Below are 25,980 nucleotides of genomic sequence, written 5' to 3' on the forward strand. Positions count from 1 at the left end.
GTTCCGATGCTATTCTTATTAGTGCTTCAGAGCAGTGTAGGGAGATATCCCTTTTGACCTGCTCAGTTGAATTCTCTCTGTTCTGGACATAGCCTAGATTACCACCGAATAATCCTTAAATGCAGGACACTAAATAAAATGGTTGAATGAACCAAGACAATGAGTTGTTTTATCCATACATTTTTTAACACTTGGGAATGTTACTTTTTTTTCTCCTCTAGCAATAAAAAGAAATCATTCACAACGAAGATATTTGGCACTTTATCTATAGCTGTAGTGCTTGGAATCACCTGGGTCCTGGGCTATATGATGCTAATAAATCAAGAGGCAACAAATATTGTCTTCAGCATTTTGTTCTGTATTTTCAATGCCACCCAGGTACAGTATGTAGCTGTTTCAATACTGATGAATGAGACATTGAAAAAAATGCATCTCTTTTCCCTCCATAATCCAGTATCGTAGTAAATTGTTGGAAAACCATGTTGCTTCATACAGAAATTCAGAATCTTTGTTTAAAAATGGCTGTGAGTTGACATATATTATTCATAAAACTCTTCTGGTATTACTAGCTAATGTGCTATTTTATTCTGTAGGACGTGTAAGGTCATCACTGAAAAGACTTGTCCATATGTAGTGGCTTCTCTTTGTACCAGACCATACAAAAAGGGATTGTGAGAGTGAATATTAGGAAAAACTTAATTAGCTGTGGAAATGTCAGCCAAGGGAAGTTGTGAAATTTCCATTGGTTTAGAATCTTTAAAACTAGACTGGACAAAGCCCTAGAGAAAAGCACATGCATCTCTATCACTCATGAGCAATGTGGTCATGCTGGACTTTTGGCTTTAAACTTTACAGCATAGCATACTACACCATTGTATAGTCTCCAAAATATTGTTTAGCAGACATAGGTGAAACCTGTATTTTTGCACAGGTAATAAGTGTGGTTACTAAGGGCTTGATCCAAAGTAGTGCAGAATATTTAAATTCCTATTAATTTCAATGGAAATTGAGAGTGCTCAACATTCAACAGTATTGGATCCCCAAAGTCTTTATTTAAAAAGTACCCCGGATACTGTATAAGCATGAGAGTAATTTTTTGAAACCTAAAAATCAACAGAGCTTGGAAACAGCTGGCATAATGGCACTTCTATTTTTTTCCTCCAAAATCTCTGACTTAATTAAAAAAAAAAAAAGGGGGGGGGGTGGAGGTTTGTCTTCATAGGAAGTTATACCAGTATAAGTAAGGCTAAGATTTAGTCATGGGTATTTTTAGGTAAAAGTCATGGACAGGTCATGGGCAATAAACAAAAATTCATGGCTCTGGCCTGTCCATGACTTTTACTATAAATGTCCCTCATTAAATCTTAGCTGCTCCTGGGGTACCGATGCTATGGGGGCCAGTGGCTGGCCCATGCTCCGGCAGTGGGGGCTGACTGCCCCTGCCATCCGCTGCTCTGAGGCCCCTGGGGACCGCTGCTCTGACAGCCTCCAGGGCGGCCCCTGGGACCGCTGCTGCTTCAGTGGCTCTTGGGGCCAGCCACACCAGCTGCTTCAAGTACAAAAGTCACGTAGGTTCCAGAAAAATCACAGAATCCATGACTTCTGTGACCTCCGTGACAGACTCTCACCCTTAAGTATAAGGTATGTATGGTGTGTGAATTAAAAGCACTATATTTATATTGGTATAATTCCTTATGTGGACACACTTATTCCAGTAAATTTCCCAAAGTAGAAAAGCCCTTATTAACGATTTCATTCTTCATGGAAGAAAGGAGAGGAAATTGTCACAGATCTGCACAATTTACTATGAATTAAGTCTCATTTTTGGTGCCACAAGTGAGATGGCGTTTGGAAGAAGTCACCACATTTTTTTCCTCAGTCAAGAAGGAACCTATGATAGCCCATATGTATTTAAGCTCCAGTGAGAGAGAGTCTAGCTCCAGGGACCCAGTGGAGCCAAATGGCACACGTGATCACAACTTGAACATCAGCACAATCTAGCATGAGCTGTTTCTCATTCTGCTGACTCCCATGGGCTAGGCTTACTTTGTGGCCAGAGCTTGGAAGTTCCACCATTTCCCGCCCCCCCACCATCTGACTCTTGAAAAGCACACAACAGTCTGCAGAAACTATTCATTAAAATTTCCCTCAGATGTTTAGTTTCTAAGCATTAAAAAAATTATTTATTTTAGAATAATTAAAAATAAAACATCACACCCCTTTCCACTGGAGTTGAGTTCATTTTTAAACCATGCAGTCAACTGTCTAGCCCAGGGGTGGCCAACCTGTGGCTCCGGAGCCACATGCAGCTCTTCAGAAGTTAATATGCGGCTCCTTATATAGGCACCGACTCTGGGGCTGGAGCTACAGGCGCCAACTTTCCAATGTGCCGGGGGGTGCTCACTGCTCAACCCCTGGCTCTTCCGCAGGCCCTGCCCCCACTCCACCCTTTCCTACCACCTCCCCTGAGCCTGCCGTGCCCTCACTCCTTCCCCTCCCCACCAGAGCCTCCTGCACACCACAAAACAGCTGATTGGGAGGTACAGGGAGGGATGGGGAGGTGCTGATTGCCGGGGCTGCCGGTGGGTGGGAGGTGCTAGGAGCTGGGGTGGGAGGGCTACTGATGTATTACTGTGGCTCTTTGGCAATGTACATTGGTAAATTCTGGCTCCCTCTCAGGCTCAGGTTGGCCACCCTTGGTCTAACCCATCTGTTTCAATGGTTCTGCTGTCTGTGAGAGCAGTTTCCCTGAAAGCAACTATTGACTGTATGGCAGATAGATATTATTATTATTATCATCATTTATATTACAATAGTGGCTAGGGAAGCCAATCCTGAATCAGGGTCCTATTGTGATAGACATTGTACAAACACATAACAGTGAGACTATCCTTCCTTGCACTGAAGATCTTACAATCTAAGGCGAGGTCTACACTAGAAATTTTTGCAGGTATAGCAATGTTAGCTAGGAATGTGGGGTTTTTACAACATTTCTATACCCGCAAAAACCCTCATTATGGCAGCATAAAAGTGCTTTTGCCAGTATAGCTTATTTTGCTCAGGGGAGTACAGTAGTATAAGCTATATTGGCAAAAGCCCTTTTTTGCTAGTATAAGCTGTGTCTACACTAGGAGGGTTTTCCAATACTGCTATACCAGCAACATTTTTAAATGTAGACTGCGCCTAAGTAAAAATGATTGAAAGTAAAGTGGTAGAGTTGACATAACCCAGAGGGATGAATCCCGAAGATGTGATATGTTTTTGCAATGGCTTAAAATTTTAAAGTCCTGTCTACCTCTAGTTTTAACTAATGACTGATGTAGACTGTCCTATCTGGTGCCATCCTATGTTGTAGTATTCCAAGGAAACTCTCTTTTACCTATAGTATAGGGTCTTATATAACACATACTTAAGCAGTGGAGGGCAATACTGTAGAGGGCATCCAGTAGAGGGCAATACTGACAAATACATACAGCATTCTTGTAATACCACTCCGTATTTCAAGACATTAATGTTATGGTTAATAATTATAGTGGTTAGGGGACTAGTCTAGGACTTGGGAGATCCAGGTTCAATTCTCTCTTCTGTCACAGACTTCTTATGTGACTATGGGCAAATCACTTAGTCTCTCTTCCCCACCTGTAAAGTAAGAGTAGGGTGACCAGATAGAAAGTATGAAAAATCAGGACGGGGGTGGGGAGTAATAGGCGCCAATATAAGAAAAAGCCCTGAATATCAGGACTGTCCCTATAAAATCGGGACATCTCATCCTAAATAAGGGTAATAGCACTTCCCTACCTTACAGGGATGTTGAGAGGATAAATACACGGAAGATTATGAAGTGCTTTAAGATCTATCGATGAAAAGTGCTATATAAGGAATAGGTATTATCATCATTGCAATTATTCTTCAAGTCACATCAAAAAGATGGTCAATTTTATTCTAAGCTTTCATTTCATTTCATTACTCTGATTAACTCTGAGCTTTCATTTAACCCACAGGGACTTCAGATCTGTATTCTATACACTTTCAGATCACCAATCTTCAAGAAAAAGGTTACTGAGCTGTTTTCCTATGTCTCACTACCAGATATACCGATTTCCCTGCATTCAAAGACTTATTATCTTTTAAAATTCCGTTATAAAAAACACACATATGAGAACTTCAAACCATCTGAGACCTTTTCAGAGGAAACCTCCTTTTCCAGCAATGATCAGACACCTACGAAGAATTAAAATGTAAAATCACAGCTTTCTGAGTTTGTTCTAGATAGAGATCATTGGTGTTTTGAGTGACATGACCACCACTCTTGGAACAATGCTGGGCACAGATCAGAAGACAGTAGGACAGCTCCCAAAAATGTAAGGCAGGATAACAGCTGTGCAGAGCTTATATGTGGCACTTTAATTGTACACAACTAAGTTCTTACAAGGGAAGTTGAAGGTCATTACAATATTGCACAAAATAGAAGGGCATCTGTCTGACTTAGTCATGTCTGTCTGTTCTCCCAGATATATCTATTCCTGGCCTATCTAATATGCTCTGTCCAAAGGTAGTCCTCTTTTCCCTTTCATAAGTAATTCCTGTTTAACTAAAGAACATAAGCAAAAATAAATAAATAAATAAACAGTAGAGTTCTTATTAGCTCTGTTTCCATATTCTAAATCACTATTTGACTGTCTTTTAGAAAAAGATCTTTATTTTAGAGTTGCCTATTGAGCTTCCTTGCTAGAAGCTGTTTAGGATAAACTGCTGCTATAAATGCTATAAAATGATGTCTGACTCCATGTGGTAGAATGAACAAATAAATCAGTGTGATGGAGCTATTGCTATTTGTTGTGAGTATGTAATATGGTCAGTTTATAATGGAAGAAACTTAAAATCAAATGAGAAGAAGCAGATGATGTCAAAGGGTCCTGGGGAGAAGTGTCTGGATGTTGAAGTCAAGAATGGGGACAACATGAACTGCAGATTATTCTTTAGGAAAGAAGCATTGTCTAGTCTAGTAACTTGAGCAGAGGATTGGGGGCCAGGAGCTCCAGTGTTCTAATCCTAGCTCTGACACTGACTCACTCTGTGGCCTTGAGAAAAACTCAGCTGTGCTATAGTCAGTTCCTTATCTGTAAAATGGGGTTGATAATAATATTGACCCTCCAATCCTATACAGTGTGTTGGGGGAAGTCTGTGAGAAATAGATAGTTCCTGGATAAAAAGAGAATATCTTTGCCTGATTCAACAGACCCTGATATAGAACATTGGTATGATTAGCCATTTCTGGTGTTAACAAAAGAATGCTTGTGTTAAAGGTTAAATAGAAGTCTGACCTTAAACAATTTGTACATTTCTCCCCCCTTCCCTCTTGGTTTTTAATCAAACTAAAGTGAAACAAACATGATGGCATGGTTTGCAAACTCCCAAGCTGCCTTGTATAGGATAGCAGTCTTGATCCAATATGATGATCTGAACCTTGGTGGATAACCTTTGTGGATACACAGAACCATGCCTTGATGGAAGTCTTTAAAAAGACTGGTTTCAGAGTGGTAGCTGTGTTTGTTTATATCAGCAAAAAGAACGAGGAGTACTTGTGGTACCTTAGAGACTAACAAATTTATTTGGGCATAAGCTTTCGTGGGCTAAAACCCACTTCATCAGATGCATGCAGTGGAAAATACAGTAGGAAGATATATATATACAGAGAACATGAAAAAATGGGGGTTGCCATACCAACTGTAATAGACTAATCAATTAAGGTGGGCTATTATCAGCAGGAGAAAAAGAACTTTTGTAGTGATAATCAGGATGGCCCATTTCAAACAGTTGACAAGAAGGTGTGAGTAACAGTAGGGGAAAATTAGCATGGGGAAATAGTTTTTTAGTTTGTATAATGACAAAAGACCATACACCTGTACACATCCTGTGACAGAAAATTCTGAAATAGAGCTCAGCCAATAACAAAGAGAGGGGTCTTTTGGCCTGAAAACCTCTCCAGCCTTCAGAAAACCATAGTCTTGGTGGGAGGGAGAAGGTAGACATCTCCTTTAGATTGGGGATTCTTTAAACAAAAGCAGTTATGTCAGATATGAAACTGGAACCCACTATCACTACTAGGAGGAAGGTGGTGAGGAGCACTTAAACTGCAAGGTAGTTGTCCACATTGTACTATCATGCATACACTCTATCACACTCCCTATGGACAAGACACTTAAATTTTCTGTATATATGTTTCCCCAACTGTAAAAGGAGGTCCTTAATACCTAGTGTTGTAAATCTCTTTGATAGCATTGGAAGAAGGGTGCTCTGTACAGCAAATTATTATTATTATTGCAGAAAATATTTGTTTTTACTGAAAGCCATGTAAAGCACACTCATAAAGTGGTGATTGGTCTTTATGATGAGTGTAAAATACCGCTCAAGCTTTGTTCAAATTTATTTCACTTTTTTTGGACAAAAGTGTAGTTATTCTATAGAATGACATCAGATAAATTTTGTATTGTACATTTGAGATTAGATTACTTAAATATACAAATAATTTCCCTCTCTTTATAGACCTCAAAAATTAACAAAAAACCCCAAAAGAATTGGCATGATTCCTTCTGTTCAAGGTATTGGCTTTGGTATTGATGCATACTGGACACATTGTAGCTAGAGACCTGCAGCGTTGAATGAAGTATTGCAACAATTTGTATTGAACTCTTTGGACCCTCCTCACAGTAGCACAATAACCATTTTCAACTCCCTGAAAGATGGCGGGGGGTCAATGTTTTTGAACCCAAAGTTTATTCTTTTTAAAAATCTTTTCTTAGCAGCGTGTGTTTAAGCGCAATAGTTCAACTCTTATCTACACGTGGAACACAGTGATCTTACTAATGGTGCTGAACTTTGATATTCTCTACACTGTGGATGTTAAAGAGGTAAAGTTTCTTGCTGGAAACTAACAGGAAGTGCTGCATCCATAAAAGCCACCAGTTTGCGGGGAAGGGCTGAATGATCTGACCAAAGGTATGAAAAATGAGGGAGGGAGTGAGTCTGACTAGAAGAGAGCGAGTGTGTATGTGCGTCTGGTGGTGTTGAACAACAGAAGAGGTGTGACCTATGTTTGGTATTGGAAATCTATATTTTCTAACATTTTTTCAGGGGAAGCCATCTGGACTACCAATCTTCTCTTATTAAGTAACATTTAGAATTGAAAACCTATAGCAAATTTAACTTATTTTTTAAACACCTTTTCTACTTCCTCCCCATTTCAATCTAAGTGACTTGCAGTCCCAGTGGCTCCCTACTACTCTGCTACTAGGGTTTTACTGTTAGACCCTGCTGAGAGCTGGTCTGGTCTACACCTCAACCTAGTTACATAGCACAAGGCTGTGAAAAATTTCACACCCTGAGCGCCTTTATTTAAGTCAACCTAACCCCCACTGTAGATGCAGCTAGGTTGACAGAAGAATTCTTCTTGCTACTGTCTCTAAAACTTCTGTTGCTGTAGCAGGTGCTTGAGTCTGCTCCATGGCACTAGAGCAGTGGTTCCCAAACTGGGGTTTGTGAACCCCTGGGGGTTCACAAAATGTTACAGGGGGTTCTCTGGAAAAAATTCCCTAATGGCAGACAGAGCTGTTCCTAGGGACCCCGGCATGGGGCCAGTAGCCCAGAGCCCTGGACTTCCAAGAGCTAAGCAGATCAAAGCAAGCATATCTATCACACTGAGGAGATTTAAACTTCAAGACTCCTTATAAGAAATGGAAAGGGAGGTGGATATTTTTTGCTGTTTTTAAAATTAAATAGGCAGCTAGTATTGTTTTTAAAATTATTATGAAGAACAAGTTTAAGTGGCACAATCAGTGCTATGGAACACTTCCCTTGCTACACAAACACCGCCCCTGTGGCAGCTGGTGCGGCGCATGCGTGGAACCCGGCATTGTTCGCTCTGCTTAAGGGACGCCGCAGCTTCGACTGGCGGCGGCGGCGGGGTTTTCTTACCAGGCATGCGCACTCCTGCCCTAGCCGTCGCCGTACCAGCGCATGCGTAAAGCTAAGGCCGGCTCTTATGTGAATGGGAGCCTTAGATCACAGACTGCGCACGCGCGGCGTCCTTCGTCTGGTCTGGCCTGCTCCGGCGCTTCGCTCTATCAGTGCGCGCGCGCGCCGTTCGGCCGCCATCAGCTTCCGTCGGGGCGAGTGCGCCTGCGCGACGGCCCGGCAGTGGCACCAGCGGAGATCCAGCCCTTTCTCCCCTGCCACGTACGGGCGGCGGCAGCGGGATCGGGATCGGGCGGGACGGAGCCGCGGCCTCCACGCACGTGCCACCGCACGCGGAGGAGAAGCCGGAGTAAGCGGCGGGGAGCGGGGCGAGCCGGCGCCGCCCGGGCTGAATGGGGGCGGGGGCGCGCGAGGGGACGCGGCTCGGGCCCCTCCCCCATGGGGTCGGGGGGGGGGAGAGAGACCCCTGTGAACTATCCCCCGGGGACTCGGCCCCTCCCCCGCCGGGAGCCCCCAGCACAGCCCGAAGTAGCGCTCCGGGGTGAATGGCCTTGGCTGCTGCTCCTGGGATCAGGCCCGCTGGAGGAGGGGAAAGAGGAGCCAACTGCGCCCCCCCCCCCTCAAATCTCTGCGAAGTTCCCGTGCATCTGGTCAGTTTTACTTCTCCAGAGCCCAGGAGCAGCTGTGGGGCTGGCCCCGTTCTTAGGGCCTGTCTACACGGGAGTAGAGCGCTGTATTCCTGTCTGGTCTGATCCAGTACTTCACGCTCATTCAGAATCAGGCACTCTTAGGCCTGATCTACACTTAAAAATTAGATCAACCCAGCTACCTCACTGAGGGTTGCAAAAAATGTTGCACCCTGAGTGACACAGTTAGGGTCACGCCTAACCCCTGGTGTAGATGTGAAAAGGTGGATTAACTATATCACCAGAAAAATCCCTTCTGTTGATATAGGAAGCGTCTATGCTATGGTGCTTTAGTGGCATAGCAATAGCTGTGCCACTATATTGTAGACATACCCTTAGTCCATAATATGAATGTCCACATATGTAGTTAGTAGGGAATAACTAATCTGCTTGTACTTCCCACCCCACCTTATTCTGGCTTAAAATTCACAGACAATGTAGACAATCCCATATTCGTTTTGCTTTTCTGTTGCCATCACTTATCTTTTTACTTCAGTGAGAAAAGGAGTGTTTTGTCTTTTAAAGCTTTGTTTAGTAGGGCTTTCCCTGCTCCTAGCTCTGCTTCTGTTATATGAACCTGCAGGCAAATCAGAGGATTATGATATCGGTTTGCTATAGAAATGATTGTGAGGTCACAAATTTAGCATTTAATTACCAGATGCAAATGAAAGATGGGCTATGAGGGCGGGAGAATTCTTAGTCATTAACAAATATGGAAGAAATTATGGAGAAATATCAAGAAATTTTTTGGTGAGAAATTACCGTATTCAAATGTGATGATTTTATCTTATTTAGAATGTTTGGATTTTTAAGACAAAGTAGAGATAAGTTATCACTATCAGAAGCATATCAGCATTCCTTCATTGGGTATCTTTGCTGGAAAGCTGTTTCAAAGGAAATCTGACATTCAGCTACATCATAGACACACAGAAAGAAAATACAGTGTGAATGCTGTACATATCAACAGTAAAATAGCTTGCATCATTTTGTATAACAATTAAACAGATGCGATCATTAGGATCTTTCTTTTAAATCCTATATAATTACCTCATGCAGGGTGGAGAAGAGTTGGACAACCAACTGCAGTTAGATGCTTCTTCTTGTTCTCTTTTTGTGTGAGACATATGAAGAGGATTTCCATGAGTAATCTTAGCAAATAATCTAAAGTGCTTATATAAGCATGTTACTGTAATTGATTTTCCCTAACAATGTATGCAGTGGTACACTCCATGTATCTGGAGGCCATTTTTAGCCCTGGGGCTCAAGGCTATAGAGGTGATTCTTATGGTTGCTAGTAAGGTTAAAGTGTGATTCTCGTGCCAGAGTACACTACGTACATACACAAGCGCATATATAATTTTTAAAATTTGAGATCAAATTTGTAATTTTATAGTCCTCTTCTCCACTTCCTGGTTGTGAACAAGAGCCATTGGTGCTGCTCTGACATAATGAAGGAACGTTTTCAGAGCAGCATGAGGGTTAGACAACTGGAGTCCCTATTACAAACCTGAGTGCAATGTGTGGAGTGACGCTACGCTGTCCCCACCCCCTTTTCTCTATACACAAAGAAGCCGCATTGATTGACTAGAGGGGGCGGGGATCTGCAGTCCCTCTGTCTCCTTGTGAGTCTAGACCCGGGATGGGCAAACTTTTTGGCCCGAGGGCCACCTTGGGGTTGCAAAACTGGATGGAGAACTGGGTAGGGAAGGCTGTGCCTCCCGAAACAGCCTGGCCCCCACCCCCATCTGCCCCCTTCCACTTCCCGCCCCCTGACTGCCCCCCTCAGAACCTCTGACCCATCCACCCCCTCCCGCTCCTTGTCCCCCTAACTGCCCCCTCCCGGGACCCCCCTGTCCCTAACTGCCCCCTGGAACCACACCCCATATCCAACCCCCCCTGCTACCAGGCCCCTGACTGCTCCGACCCCTATCCACACCCCTGCCCCCTGACAGGCCCTCTGGGACCCTGCGCCTATCCAACCCTCCCCGTTCCCTGTCTCCTGACCCCTATCCACACCCCCGTCCCCTGACAGGCCCCCCAGGACTCCTATGCTTATCCAACCTCCCGTCCCCTCACCGCCCCTCCCCCAGAAACTCCGCTTCATCCAACCACTCCCTGTCCACTGACTGCCCCCCAGGACCTCCCTGCCCCTTATCCAATTCCCCGGCCCCCTTACCATGCCTCTCAGAGCAGCATGTCTGGCAGCCGTGCCAGCTGGCCGGAGCTAGATACGCTGCTGCACTGCCCTGCAGGAGCGTGCAGCCCCGCCGCCCAGAGCACTGCCCGCATGGTGGCATGGCTGTGCGGGACGGAGGACAGCAGGGAAGGGGCCGGGGGCTCCTGGGCTGGGCAGGATGGTCCCGCGGACCACCATAGTTTGCCCACCTCTGGTCTAGACAGAGACAGCCAGAGAGGTGAGAGTTGTGGCTGCTGACATTCAACTTCAGTTAGGGGAGTGAACAAAATATCATTGAACTGGTTCATGTCTCTTTTCCTTGTCTCTGTAGCAGGAGTCATTTACCTTTCACCTTTCTCTAGCAGCAGTAGCATGGAGCTTTCAGTAGCTTCATTCTACCCCTATAACAGTTGCTTGTTTGTAGAAAGGGAGTTGTAAATCTGTCACTTAGGGAAAGAGCCCATGAGCAGGGCTAGCTGCAGTAATCTACCAAAAGGGAATGAAGGTCTCCTGGTAGTGGGGCAGGAAGACATTTCTCTCTTGTCCACCTTTCCCTTTGTCCCTTAGCTTTCTTTTCTAAAGAGCAATCTGCCTTTCAGTGGCTGTGACTCTCTGGCCGTGATTGCCACTATATTTCCTCTTGTCCAGTCAGGGGTGGCAAAAAAGCCAGATCTGGCCCTGTGTCCAGTTTGGTTCTTTTTCCTGTGGAAAAGTGACATTAGCACTTCTCTGCTCCAAAGAATCCCTGTCCTCATGCTGTCCTGAGGACTTTCACTTAATGTCAGAGCAGCTCCAGCCTCTAATCAGGAAGTTGAGGCCTGGCCTATAATATTGCAAAATCAATCTAAAATTTAAACTTAATTTTTTAAAATCTATTTTGGGATGTTGAGAAGATGGAGGTTACTAGAACAGATGTTTAAACAATATATGTGTATTTTGGGTGATGACCCCTTTTATCGTGTCTGTTTTGAAAGTGAATATCTAGACTGTTAGCAATTGTCAAGCAAAATTATTAAGGTGGTAAAATATGTTATGGGTGAAATACAATCTTCACTGTTACTCCGAGTTTAAATATCAAATTGTTAAAGTAAATTCTTTCTATTTCTTCCCTGTAACATGCCAAATTGGATGATATGAAAAGCATATAGCTGCAGTGAAAACTGACAATAAGTTAACTCTTCTTGGTTTTCTGATGCAGATTCCATGCCCTATCGATCAGTGATCAGCATAGTTTCTGGCAGTGCATGGCAGGACATCTGAACGCCAGCTGTAAGTGAAGCGGGGAACCTGAAAAGCAGTCTAGCAAATCTGTAAGACAAGGTAATTACTGTTATAAAAAGATATTGGTAGCAAGGAAGTAAAGGAAGATCTAGAGGTGATATGAATATGTCATAAAAACAGTTTTCATAATACTTCTTTCCAGTAACTTATGACAGCTCACAAGCTCTGGAGTGTAAATTCCCCTGTTCAAAAAACATGAACAATGCCATAGCCGTAGTACAAGCTTCAGTACATTGCTCAGCGAGTGTGTCTCTCATCTGACTTTAAAGGCCCTCTTAGTGCAGTGAAGAGGGCTTTATAATACAGTAGCACACTCTGTGCCTGTCTAATTCCCGTCCCTTTTTCTGAACTACCAAAAAGAAGTGACTTTTGTAATATAACTGCTGCTTTTTTTTTTTTTGAAAGCCGCCATATAGTAAGCACATCAGTCAGAACAAAACTATTGCCTTTTATATAGGAAAACCTGTTAGATTCAGATGAAATCACAAAAGAACAGAAGTCCAGAATTAAGGCCTTAGTACTTGTGTTGTAGCATCACAGTAGATTTTGGTTTATCATCAGCTGTCAAAACACTGGGCTAAATATGTGGAGAAGCATCAAGATGTAACATACTTAAGGCTTTATTGGAAAAACTTTTTTCCTTGTTCTGTGAAGTGAAAGAGAGATTCTTCATGTTGAAAACTTGTAAAATTGATCAACTTAAGTAAGTTTCTAATAAACATGCTTTAAACAGTATGTCCTTAAAGTGTATATCTAGTCTCCTGCATGTGCCTATAAGAATTTTTTCAAAGGAAATTGGGAAGAATCAAAAATAACCAAGCCAATGGCCCCTCCCTTTCTTCAGTACACCTTCCTGTCTGTCTACCTCTTTGGCAGCAGGGGTTTTGAATTGTAAGGCTTCCTAACTTCTGAGCTGTCAAAGGTCTCCTCTGAAGGTATCAGGATAATGAAGAAATCCCTCTTATTTCCTCCTACTCCAGAGACCGGTGTTCCTGGTTATTCAAAGATCTGGAGAGAAAAGAATGGTGTTTCCCAGGCTTCCTTTGCACCCCTATCTTGAGAAACATTTTTCTGCACAGTGGTATAATGAAATATTTTTGGCAAACAAAATCTTTCCTACTATATACTTTTTTTGAGTTAACATTTATTGTTGAGGATTTCTGATTGATGTTTTTCTGAAATTTGGTGTTTCAGGCAAAGTAGTAATTTTCAAGCTGTATATTTTTATTGAAATTAAAAAAAAATTAACTCAAGTGTTAAAATCCAGACTTTCATCGGAGTTACAACTTCTGATTTGGAGACTGCTCTCTTAATATAGGAATAGTTATAAGCTTCAGAACTGCATAAGAAAGCTCTCTGTGTATTTAACTTCTCAACAAATTTGGGAATGTAAAAAGGGTGAAAACAAAACTGAAATTTAAAAATAGCTTAAATGGGTGGTTATTTGCTTATTTAAAAAAAAAAACATTGTGAAAAATGGTTTTGATGTAGTTTTCTCTCTTTATTGGTTGCATTCTAAAACATGACACATGCATTAGGGATCAGATATACTGGTTTTGCAGGAAAGCTTAAGTGTGATCTAGCCACTTATAATGAAACCAGTTTTTAGATGGCTCATTTCCTCTTTTTTGCTTGCATCCAGAGTGACATATGTCCCAATTTGATCCTCCTACCAAACTCTCATTCTGCCAAACCTCCTCCACTGTCCAAAACAATAACACGCATTGTTGCTTTGAATTTTATCTACATTACTTGTAGCTGTGAGATACCTTATTTATGGGTCCCATAGAAATAGCTAGAGAGATGATCATACATACCTTTTTTATTTATCAAGGCAAAGTGCTTTTGCAGTGTTCCTAGTCTCCTTGAAATAAGTCTCTCTCAAATACAAACCCTAAATTATTTTACATGTAAATATACCTACATGAAGACCTACATTATAACATGGTAAAAGCTACATTTTGAACAAAAATATTTTTTTCCCCTTAAGCTTTATGGGCAGTAAAAAGCCTATATTTCATCTCAGAACTTTAAAACTTGGCTTAAAACACAGAGAAAAGATTGTTTTTAAATATCTCATTTTGTAAATCTCCATTTTGTGCTTGAACAGTTGTGAAATGGCTCATAAATTAACAATTGAGAGAACATAGTTTTGCATAGAAAGCTGCTCTAGAGCATATTTTCACAATAATGTTTTTGAAATCCAGAAAGTTACAGAACTGTGTGTTGTGTAGGACTGTGGTGGTTTGGGAAACAAATCATCTTCTAAAAGATGTTGTGTAAATGTTTTTTGTTAACAGGTCTATAGGAGGTCTGGAGTCCACCATGAACGGACAGCTGGATTTAAGTGGGAAGCTGATTATTAAAGCTCAGCTGGGGGAGGATATTAGGAGAATTCCTATTCATAATGAGGACATCACCTATGATGAGCTAGTGCTGATGATGCAGAGAGTTTTCAGAGGAAAACTTCTGAGCAATGACGAAGTCACAATAAAGTATAAAGATGAAGGTAGGGTTTTCTTGTTAATGGTATTGATTAGATACAGTTTGTGTGAGAATGCAAACTGCCATAAAACTCACCTTTTGAAAATTGCTTCTGGTTATTTCCATTCTTGGGGATATATAAACTATTTATATTATGAGATTATTCTAATCTATAAAAGCTGTTTCTGTTGAGGCTATACTACACATTTCTTCATGTACCTGAAAGATTAGAGGGAGGTTACAAAAAGATTCATGGCTCCAACCTCCTGTAGTCTCTTCTTTGCCACAGTAAGGTGTTGACATTGGCATCCGTGCTCTCTACTCGTCTGACCTTTTTCCTGTCATCAGAGCTGTGGATAATTAGAGACGTTATCAGCGTTAACTCAGTCTGGTCTTTTGTGTAGGGATCACTTTTGATTTCTCTGTGGCAGCTGCTTTTTGTTGGAAGAAAACCTTATGGCCTTTCAAAAACAGTTCTAACAACTTTGAAAATGGCATCTTCTACCTTTGTCACCGTGCAAACACCTTTATATATTAGAATTCTGGAGCATTAGCTAAACGTGAATTCTCCACAGGGAGAGGGGCCATGTCCTGTAAAACATAAGGAAACCCTCTGGACAGTTCCAGAGGAAAAACTTAAGAAGAATTAATTTCTTCCTAAGTACTTCCTCATCAGCAGTGATTGAACTATTGAACATGGTGGTTGGACTCCATGGGAAAAGAGGTCACACAATTACAGTATATCTAATGTATCCACAAAAAATCTCATAGATTGATATAGCCTCAAAAATGAGTCTGCCACTTCAGTATTGAAGAAATCTGGTGTATTTGTGGGGGGAGAAGGGGGTAAACCAACTGGATAGCACTGTATTTGAGTGCAGGATTGATAGTAAACTTACTTTAATATTGAGTTTTGAGCTGAACCCCCTACCCGCAGGTACCTTTTGCCAGTGAATTAGTTGTGGAGACGTTTATGTTGCTAAGCTGCTACTCTGAAAATAATTTCAGTTTCCAGTAATGTGACAACAGCACCATGCAATAAAACAGTTTTTCTTAATTTAAGCTAGAACCATTTGTAAAGGGTTCTAAATGAAGATGGGGATATTATAGTCAGGGAAAATACTTTAACATGTAAATTCCATTTTGAAAAGATGCTTGCTTCTGTTTGTATTTTCCACTGTATACACTGTAAATTTTATAATCCCTTTTTGAGATGTTGAACCAATAGGGACAGTAATTGTGCCACCTTGATTTAGTGGGGTGGAGGTCAGAGATCTTTCAGGATTTATACATACTGTCATGGCCCCACACTACCAAAAAGGGGGAGAGGGGAGACCAAGTAAAAGTGGATAATAGTACATGCTGTTTTGCTCATGTGAAAAGGCTTTTCTTCTCTCAACAACTAAGAAACTCTTCTCCCACGCTCACCAATTAATGAATCATAACAGCCCTTCCCATTTCCTAATTAATAAATACTGTGCTGTTGCTCTTAAAGACATCATTTCCTGTTTTAAAACTGATAGAAATTTTTAATTTTATTATGAATTTAGTGTTTTGTTTTATCCATTTTATCTCCGTGGGTGTGGGAAGAGTTGGGGTCCTGCCACAGCGGGGGAGGCGGGATGGGGGATTGCAAGCCCCCCTGCACTCATTCTGCAGAGGTGACTCCTGTCCCGAGGGGCTGGGCCAGGCTCCCTGCTCTGGGTATCACCTTGCACATGGGGTTGCAGCACCACTCAGGTTTGGGCCGGTTGCCCCTCTGCCATGACGGAGGGATAACTGGGCCAAATTTGAGTGAGTAGTGCTGTGACCATGTGTGCTAGGTCGTAAAACCTGGATCGGGGAGCTGGGCTCAACCCTGCTGCAGCCAACTGTGGGGTGAGTTTTTCATTTTATTTTATTTTGTGTTTGCAAAATAAACATGGGTTGCTAGTTACTGATAACCCAGAATCATATGATGTTGCATTCGTATGGATCAGTGTGCTAACAAAGCAAGCCCAGGAGGGGATACTAGTAGGGGTCAAGTTACAGACGACTGAATCAGACCAGAGAACAGAGTGAGTTACTACTCAAGTATCTGCCCTAATGGAGGGCTAGTAAAATTTTGCTGTTATGGGGGCTGATTTCAGGTCGGGATACTGTTGTATAGTGGCCTCCTTCAGCATGCCACATGTCCTGAGATGGTGCCCTGCCTCAGTTTTTTAGTTCAGGGCCCTCTGGGGTTGGTGTGAGGATTCAGATAGGTTTCTTTGGCAGGTAATAACTCTATTAGTTGTGTTTTCCAGGAACCAGGAGTCTACAGCCCTTTTCCCGGGGTAATGTACTATTCAGATCTCTGCTTTTAGGATAGGGTATTACCTTCCTCTTGGAGCTGGGTACAACTAAAGCAGCCTCTTCCCCCTTCCCTCGGGAATCCACAGCTCTATCTCAGAGCATGTTTAGGATAAAAACACTCTCACTCTGGGACTGGGTTAGCTAATTAAACAGTTTCTCCTTCCTTTGGCTGAGTTAGAGTTCATTCCTTGGATCAGGAGTTCATATCTCTCTTTTTGGGGCCGGACTAAAGGACAGTCTCTCTCATCTGGGATCAGGAGTCCTCAGCCCTCCTTCCCTGTTCATCTCAGTTGGCTGAGAGATACGGAAGCACTGCTGTACCCTACACTACAGGCCGCCCTGTCCCAGGCCCTTAAAGAGAGCATAGCCTGGGTTTTCCCTACCTGCTAATTCCCTTGGGACTGCTTCCTTTCTCTTGCTCTGTCTTTGGCCACTTCTAGGCCCCCCCTTTTTTTTGTTCCAGCCTTCCTGAAACAGGGTTCTCTGGCCCCGTCTGTGCTTAAAGGCCAGTGTAGCCTGTTACAGAGGTATATGGTGGAGAGCTCACGAAGTCAGCAGTAAAACATGAATTTCTAAAAATTATAGATGGTTGTCTAACACAAAAAGTATTGCATCCAACATGTCCAAAATAGAGTTGCCTCCTCATGATAGATAACTGGAAGTTGGTTGGTACATAGGGACCAGTGATCATGACCTGATCATATTCAATATGGGCAGAGGACAGTTTCAATCAGTAACAGATAAACTCGGTACTTCAGAAAGGCTAATTTCCCAAAGATGAGGAAAATTATGAGATAAATTGACTGGGAGGAAAAATTTAGATAGAAAAATGTGAATGAAAACTGGGTGTTTTTTAACAAGAGTTTATTAGATGGCCAAAATTTCACAAGAAAGAGTACAACTTTGGCAAAAAGCCTGTCTGGATTCAGTAGTGAAGTTAAGGCAGAAATTGGAAATAGCAATCAGTATAAATTAGAATTTATGAAGTGGAGAAAATTTAATAAGGGAAGCTAAAGACATTAGAGGACAAGCCATGGTTGGCAGGACTAAAGACAATAGGGGGGTGTTTAAGTATACTAGGAACAAAAGAAATTCTAGCTATTATATAGGTCCATTACTAGATAGAGAGGGTAAAATTGTTTGCAGAAAAGGCAGAAGTATTGATAAATATTTTTGTTCTGAATTTGGAAAGAAACCGGATGATATACTCATATTAATAAGGATGACATACTTTCCAGTCCAATAGTAACTTAGGAGGATGTTAGATAATATCTACTAGTGATAAACATTTTTAAATCAGTAGGTCTGGATGACATGTATCCATGAGAGTACTAAAAGAGTTTGCTGAGATCATCTCTGGCCTGATGATAATTTTTAATAAATCTCGTAATACTGTGGAAATTGAAGAAGACTGGAAGAATGCTAATGTTATACCAGAATTAAAAAAGGGCAAGCAGAATGACCAAGATAACTATATGGTGGTTAGCCTGAGCTCAGCGTTGGGCAAAATAAGGGAAACCTGATCTGGGATTCAGCTGATAAAGAATTAAAGGATATGATTAATGCTAGTCTGCATGGTTTTATGGAATATAAATCTGGTCAAAGAAACTTGATTTTATTCTTTGAGATTGCCTTTATCAGTGAAACATATAACTGTCACACAACAGTATGATTAAAAATTTACTAGATAATATCAATAAAGCACATGTCAAATAGATTAAGAACTGGCTGACAGAGATCAAAAAGTAATTGTCATTGGGGGAATATTGAGTTGGGTTGCTTCTAGTGGAGACCTGTTGGGATTGGTGGTAGCCACGACTCAGCATTTTTTCATAATGATGTGGGAGTAAATGTGAAATCATTGCTGATAAAATTTGCATTTTAAACAAAGATTGGAGTGATAAATAATGATGAGAGGGCAGTCATACAGAGCAATCTGGATTGCAGGGTAAACTATCCCATTCAAACAATGCTGTTTATTGCAGCCATATTCAAAGTTATACATCTAGGAACGAGGAATGCAGGCCATACCTACAGAATAAGGTATTGTATTCTGGAAAGCAGTGACTGAAAAAGATTTAGGGTTCCTAGAGGACAAGCAACTGAACATGAGCTCCCAGTGTTTGGCAAAAAGGGCTAATGCGATCCTTGGATGAATAAACAGGAGAGGTAATGACTAGGAATAGGGAGGTGATTTTACCTCTCTGTAGCATTGGTGAGACAGATACTGGAATGCTACCTACCGTTCTGCTTTCCACATTTTAAAAAGGATGTTGGAAAACTAGAGATGATACAGAAATGGGCAATTCAGGGATTGTAGAAAGTGCCTTATAGTGAGGGACTCAGAGCTGTCTGTTTAGTTTATCAAAACGGGAGATGACTCTTTGACTACAGTGTGCATTTTCACTTAGAAGAAAATACCAGGTACTAAGGGGCCCTTTAATCTAGCAGAGAGAGGCATAACAAGAACTAATGTCTGAAAGCTGAAGCCAGACAAACCCAAATTAGAAATTAGGCGCACATTTTTAACAGTGAAGGTGACGAACCACTAGAACAAACTACCAAGGGAAGTGGTTGAGTCTCTCAGTCTCTTGATGTTCTCAAATCAAGACTGGCTGCTTTTGTGGAACATGTGTTTGACTAAAGCATAAGTTATTTAGCTCAGTACAGGGGTATCTGGTTGAAATTTAATGGCCTGAGATATACAGGAGATCAGACTACATGATCTAATGGTCCCTTCTGACATTAGAGTCTTTGAATCCACGAATAAATAAATAAAAGATTCTGGCCTCTTCCCTGCCTCAGTTAATATCCTCAGGTCATATTCCCTTAATGAATTCTGGGCTCCGTTCTGCTCCAATAAAAACTGGGTTTTCCCTTCCTCTTTTCAGGGCATCCCTGGAACGCCTTCCCTCCTTGGCCTTGTGGCTCTGCTCCTTTTCCCCCCTCCCATCCAGGAAAAGCAAAAGTAGCTCCAACCTCTCTGCCTCTCCTTCTCTTCTCTCCAGGAAAGGAACAAGGACTTGGGAGCTGGTCAGACACCTGCCTCATTCCCTCCTGTTCTTGTTAATGAAAGAGTAGCACTTGGGCCTCACTGCCCCTTTCTTGTGCCCTCTCCTTGATTCATTGTCCATAATCCCTATTAGTTCTGGCAGAACAGGCTAGTAAGAGTTTGTCCCTGTAAACATGTATTTACCCAATAGATCATAATAGCTGTCCTAGCAAAGGAGCCATTCCACACTCAAACTTTTGAATAACTACATATGAATGCTTTTGTCAGATGTTCACTGAATGTTACAAAATTTGTTCACTTGTAAGGGCTGGGACATTGTGACAGGAGAGAGGGGAACATAAGTTGGCTTGAATATGAATATTCATTTCAATAATAAATCTTTGAAATATCCTTTTGCCTTTATCCCACAGTAAATTTTCACACTCTCCCCTTGATCTATATATTGTGACTTCTTTCTAAAAAATAACCATTTTGTACCTTGGTTAAATAATAGGAGATACTTGACTAAGCAGAAACTTTGCCATCCAATCTCTGCATTCAGCCACCACAATTGCAGATGCAAACTATCTGTATAGCTTGATTTGTTTAATAGTTATTTATATGATTAAAAAAATGAGAGAAACTTAGAATTCATGCACACTTGTATGTCTCTGCCTTCACTATGGAGAGAACACTGGGAGGAGACTGTAGGTTTTTTCATAGATCCCAAAGCAACTATGGCTTCTCTTCCACTTTCTTCTCTTGTGCTGTGTGTGTGTGTGTGTGTGTGTGTGCTGACAGTAGTGAAATTGGCTATAATCCTTCTTTGAAGCACAGTCAGGATGCTGAAGAGATAAGTGGTCAGTAGAAGTCTATTTGTGCTGTTCCCTCAGAACTGGGGTAGGATGGTTCTGAGGGGGGAAGTCAGGTGGCGGGAAGTGGGAGGGGGCGGATAGGGGGTGGGGGCCAGGCTGTTTGGGGAGGCACAGACTTCCCTACCTGGCCCTCTATACAGTTTCTGAACCCCGATTTGGCCCTCAGGCCAAAAAGTTTGCCCACCCCTGGAATAAACAAAGCACACTTGAATATCCTTCTAGCATGGATTATTCCACTAACAAGTTGTCACTGTCGAGCATATTAAAATTAGAGTGGCTAAAAAAAAGTACCACCAAACTTACCTTAGTGACTTCTTAAATGCTCTCTGATTAATATCTCTTAGTCTCATAATTTGGGTGGAAGGAATATTTTTCCTAATCTGATTTAAATTGCAAATTATAAATTACCTTTGGTCATGTCATTAAGACTTAAGAAAGGATGGGGTTATTTAAAAAAAAAATGTTCTTAACTCTGTGCATTTTAAGCTTTTACGTTAGCCCATAATTGTATTTCATGTACCATGTTTGTAATGTAATATATAACAATTTTTTTCTAGTTGCTTTAAAACCAAATTTAACAAGTTATGATTACAGTTTCTAGAAAGCAAACATCTTACTTTGAACGGGCATTTGAATTATAGATGGGCATTGGGCCTTTTTGTGTTACTGTTCAATATTGACTATTTATTAAAAATTCTTTACAGATGGAGATCTTATAACAATTTTTGATAGCTCAGATCTTTCCTTTGCAATTCAGTGCAGTAGGATACTTAAACTGACATTGTTTGGTAAGTACAAATGTTTTGGGGATCTTTTTTATTTTTTTTTAATTCAGGCAATAGGCGCTCTTCTTTGTATGCTGGTGACATTTCCTTCCATGAAGGCAGTTTATAATTAAAAGGATACAATACATTTAAAAATTGCCTTGCTGACTGAAATAGCTTTTCCTACTGTTACAAGAGACATCTAAGTTTACAGAAACTGCAGGTTAGAAGGAGAAATATTTTTGCAGCTTTATTTAATTCATTTGGCAGAGCATCTTGTTTAGGGAATTTCATTGTTTTCTCCATATAGCCTTTCACTTTCCCTGGTTTGTGTGGGTCTTCCAGACAGCAACGTAGGACAGAGAAGCATTAGAAATAATAAAATGTGGTTATAAAACTACAAAAAGGGGGCATCAGACAGGTTTAATACAGACAATTCTTAACTCATTTTCTTGTTTAAAAAATTGAATAGATTTCAAGTTGACCATGTCCCTTTAAGGAGCTGTTTTTCAGCCAATGGCCACTGTTCAGGCAACTAGTAGGCTTGAGATATAGTGCTCATACAGCAGTAAGCACCCTTCTGTCAAGAGACATAATGTGTCCTTGAGCACTACTGTGGTACTGGCTTTGTACATTCTGTCCTTTTGTTAATTTTATTGTGGAGCAGAAAGAGTAGAAATCTTTTCCATTTTGATTTGTGATAATTGTATTGTCCCATGCGCACACACTCAGGAAATACAGTGGAAAATGAATTGAGCACAGAGGGCAGTCACTCTGGTGCTGGCAGTGCATATAGACCTTCTCTCTGCTTCCACTGTTAATAGGCCTTCTCCAGTGATGCTTTAGGCTTAAATTAAGAGGGAAAACTGTGGGACTGCAAGCATATCTCAAGAGTTTGAATCCAGAGGGTATATCGACATAGGGATAAAAGACCTGCGGCACAGCCATGGCTGGCCTGGATTGGTTGACTTGAGCTTGTGGGGTTTGGGCTCGGACTGGAGCCTGAGTTCTGGGACCCTTCACCCTCACAGAGTTTTAGGGTTTGGGCTTCAGCCCGAGTCTGAACATGTATGCAGCAATTGTTCAGCCCCGGAGTGCGAGCCCAAGTCAGCTGACCAGGGCTTTTTTATCCCTGTGTAGACATACCGTAAGTGGACAGAAAAATGTGAGAGAGTTGTGGTGGAAAATTTTTTGTTCAAAAAGTACATTTTAAAGCTTGTTCAAGCAAACCATTTCTTACATGTAAGTTCTTATCACAATCTTTTCTTCTTCGAGTGATTGCGCAAGTGTATTCCACAATAGGTGTGCATGCTTGCCATGTGCACCGGTGCTGGAAGTTTTTCCCCTAGCAGTACCCATAGGGGAGTGCCCTACTGACCCCTGGAGTGGTGTCTCCATGGTGCGGTATAAGGGCGCTATGCGCTTCCACCACCCTCTGTTCCTTCTTGCCACCAGGGAAGGTGCTTTGGAACTGCTCTGCTCCAGCTTGGCTGCAGCTTGTCCCCAAAACTGCTTGTTCGTTCAGTGTATGGTACCTGTAGTTGGTTTAGTTTAGCTAGAGCGCCCGGGCCGGGGCATATCTCGTGCCCCGGGTTTAAGTCATGAGACACTTGTAGGCGATCTGTGCCAGTGAGTGATCCGCATGCGGACTGTTTACGCTTTTTGGGGGAATGTCATCTCAGCGATCGCTGCAAGATTAGCAAGTCATTTGAGCCTCAGAGCAAGAGAGAAAGGGACATTAGTCTCCGGGCTATTCTGATGGAGTCGGTGCTGACTCTGGCCCTGGTTCGCCGCTCCGAGTAGGCACCACGGTGTCAGTGTGCGGTGACTCTTCGGCGCCATTGACTAGTCGGCACTGCTCCCTGTCCACGGGACGTGCCAAGAAAGCTAGTAAAAGGCCGCCTTCGCTGCAGCACTGGAGTAAACCCAGGACAGGCTAGACTCGATCCCCACCGGCCTCTAGGCCTCTGACTCAACGCGAGCTGAGAAGCCCGGCACATTCTGAGCAGCCCTCCCCAGATGTCCGGATGCCCTCCACACTGGAGGCCCTGCAGGCGGCCCGGGATATTATGTCCATGCCAGTACTAGGAGCACCGCCAATGTCGGCCCCGAGCTCCAGAGGCAAGCTGCCACTGGGATCTCTGCAGTCACCCCCGGCTCGGTACTGGTCTCAGTCAAGGGAATGTTCCTGACCATGTTCGCTGCCCCAGGGCAAAGTCCACGTGGATCGCCCTCGATGCCCATCAGGCTGTCTGGCTGGGTTCCGCCTGACCTAGACTCTCCACACTGCTCCACCTCAAAGAGCGAACACCAACGGGACCAAGGCAAATGACACCAAAAGTCCTCGTCTCGAAGGGGCTATCGCAGCCGGTCAAGGCACGAACATCAATGTCGTTCCTGTTCATTGTCCCACTCCAGGACCCTGCCACGGCACCGCCTCCACAGTCCCGGGTGTCTGTCGCTGGCGTCTCACCATTGTGGGTCCACCTGCCGGAGCCAATCGTGGAGTGGCTGTTACCAATGGTACCGGTCCTCCACACCAGGATCGTGGTCCTGTGGTCGGCATCGCTGCTCCTCCTGGTCCAGACACAGTGGCAGGTCTTATGTCAGCCTGGCCTCCCTCTGTAGTCATCCATCAATGGGCCAGGTTCAGTGGCACCGGGCCCCGTGGCTGGCCTAATGGTACCAATGGGCACCGTGGCCCCTGATTCAGCCCCAATGGGAGCTCACTTGGTGGCCGGAGCCTCAGAAGGACCATTAGCTTCCCCCTCCAAACCCCCGAGGAAGGAGTTGGTAGGACATACATCCTCCGCACCAAGCCCTGAGACCGACCAGGTGGTGGACCCACCGGTGCCGGTGGACACACAAAGTACCGTGCCGGCCTCCTCACCCTCCCCGGATGAGGCAATTACGGCCCCTCCTCCCTCCGTCCCGCAGGCGGACTTTAGGGCCCACCAAGAACTCTTAAAAAGGGTGGCATCAAGCCTCCACCTCCAAGCAGAGGAGATGGAGGAGCCCTTGGGCTCCCTGTTTAATGTACTGTCCTCCTCGGCACCGGGCAGGGTGGCCTTGTCTCTCCACAAAGGGGCGGTGAAAATTTCAAATGCCCTGTGGCAAACCCAGGCCTTGTTGGCTCCCATCTCTAATAGAGCGGAACGCAAGTATTTTGTACCCACCAAGGGGCATGAATACTTATACACCCACCCTGCTCCTAACTCCCTGGTGGTAGAGTCGGTCAACCACAAGGAACGGCAGGGCCAACCAGCCCCTACCCCGAAAAATAAAGATTCAAGGAGGCTGGATTCATTTGGAAGAAAAATGTATTTGTCCTCGAGCTTCCAGTTACGGGTGGCGAACCACCAGGCTCTCCTGGGCCGGCATGAGTTCAATCTGTGGGGCTCCCTGCCCAAGTTCGAGGACTCCCTCTAGAAGCGCGATAGGAAGGAGTTCAAAGCGCTGGTGGAGGAGGGCACAGCGGCTGCCAGGGCAACCCTGCAGGCAGCTTCGCATGCAGCGGACACGGCTGCGCGGTTCATGGCCTCCACGGTGTCCATGAGAAGGGCGTCATGTCTCCTGGGCTCTCCAGTCACTCAGCTGCTCTCCGACTGGATCACCTTGTGCATCCGTACCTGTTATGGCCTGGCAGGAATCCCTCCACCACCAATTGTGAAGGCACACTCGACTAGAGTGCAGGCCTTGTCGGCTGCCTTTTTTGGCCCATGTCCCCATTCAGGACATTTGTAGAGCTGCCATCTGGTCTTCAGTTCACACTTTCACCTCGCATTATGCGATTGTGTCTCAGACCAGGGAAGATGCCAGGTTCGGCAGGGCCGTTCTCCATCCCAAGAATTTGTGAACTCCTTCCCACCTCCAACAGTGGAATCATCTATTGTGGAATACACATGAGCAATCATTCGAAGAAGAAAAGAGTTACCTTTTCCATAACTGATGTTCTTTGGGTTGTGTTGCTCTTGTCTATTCCACATCCCACCCTCCTTCCCCTTTGTCGGAGTTGTCTGGCAAGAAGGAACTGAGGGTGGGGGGAGCACGCAGCACCCCTTATACCGTGCCATGGAGGTGCCACTCCATGGGTCGCTAGGGCGCTTGTTATGCTCATACAAAGCACACGGGATCTTTATAGAGGAAGGTAAATACACAGTGTTTGAGAATACCACAGTTAGCATATGCTTTTTAGACACACACACACACACCTACCTACCTACCTCTGCAGTGATGTTTATAGGTACCAGTCCAGAGTCTGGATCAATCTAGTGGCCAGCCAGATTGGTCGCAGAGGGGAGCGGGGTTCTATCGGTCGCGATCTGATGCTCCTGGCGTGTGGCAAGACGAACCCAAAGTCCTGTGGCAAAGCACCCTGTTCTTATAGGTTTTCTTCTCTGTTGAAGCCTATGGA

The 25,980-nt window shown here is 43.4% G+C and overlaps 2 protein-coding genes across 4 annotated transcripts in view; both read left to right on the top strand.

Moving 5' to 3' along the window:
• ADGRG7 (adhesion G protein-coupled receptor G7) overlaps nt 1-4,822 on the top strand; it is a 55,401-nt gene extending 50,579 nt beyond the window's left edge. The window contains exons 15-16 of the mRNA XM_054016409.1: nt 222-378; nt 4,002-4,822. Coding sequence (XP_053872384.1) covers nt 222-378; nt 4,002-4,235 — 391 coding nt within the window. The 3' untranslated portion in view covers nt 4,236-4,822. The remainder of the gene's footprint in view (nt 1-221; nt 379-4,001) is intronic.
• Nucleotides 4,823-8,164: 3,342 nt separating this feature from the next.
• TFG (trafficking from ER to golgi regulator) overlaps nt 8,165-25,980 on the top strand; it is a 34,203-nt gene continuing 16,387 nt past the window's right edge. For 2 of the 3 annotated variants that reach the window (XM_054044937.1, XM_054044946.1), the window contains exons 1-4: nt 8,165-8,323; nt 12,035-12,156; nt 14,418-14,626; nt 21,507-21,590. In XM_054044937.1, coding sequence (XP_053900912.1) covers nt 14,443-14,626; nt 21,507-21,590 — 268 coding nt within the window. In that variant the 5' untranslated portion in view covers nt 8,165-8,323; nt 12,035-12,156; nt 14,418-14,442. The remainder of the gene's footprint in view (nt 8,324-12,034; nt 12,157-14,417; nt 14,627-21,506; nt 21,591-25,980) is intronic. The other variant, XM_054044929.1, reaches the window with a different exon arrangement.

The sequence above is a fragment of the Malaclemys terrapin genome, chromosome 1 (genome assembly GCF_027887155.1).
Source record: "Malaclemys terrapin pileata isolate rMalTer1 chromosome 1, rMalTer1.hap1, whole genome shotgun sequence".
Taxonomy (NCBI): domain Eukaryota; kingdom Metazoa; phylum Chordata; order Testudines; family Emydidae; genus Malaclemys; species Malaclemys terrapin.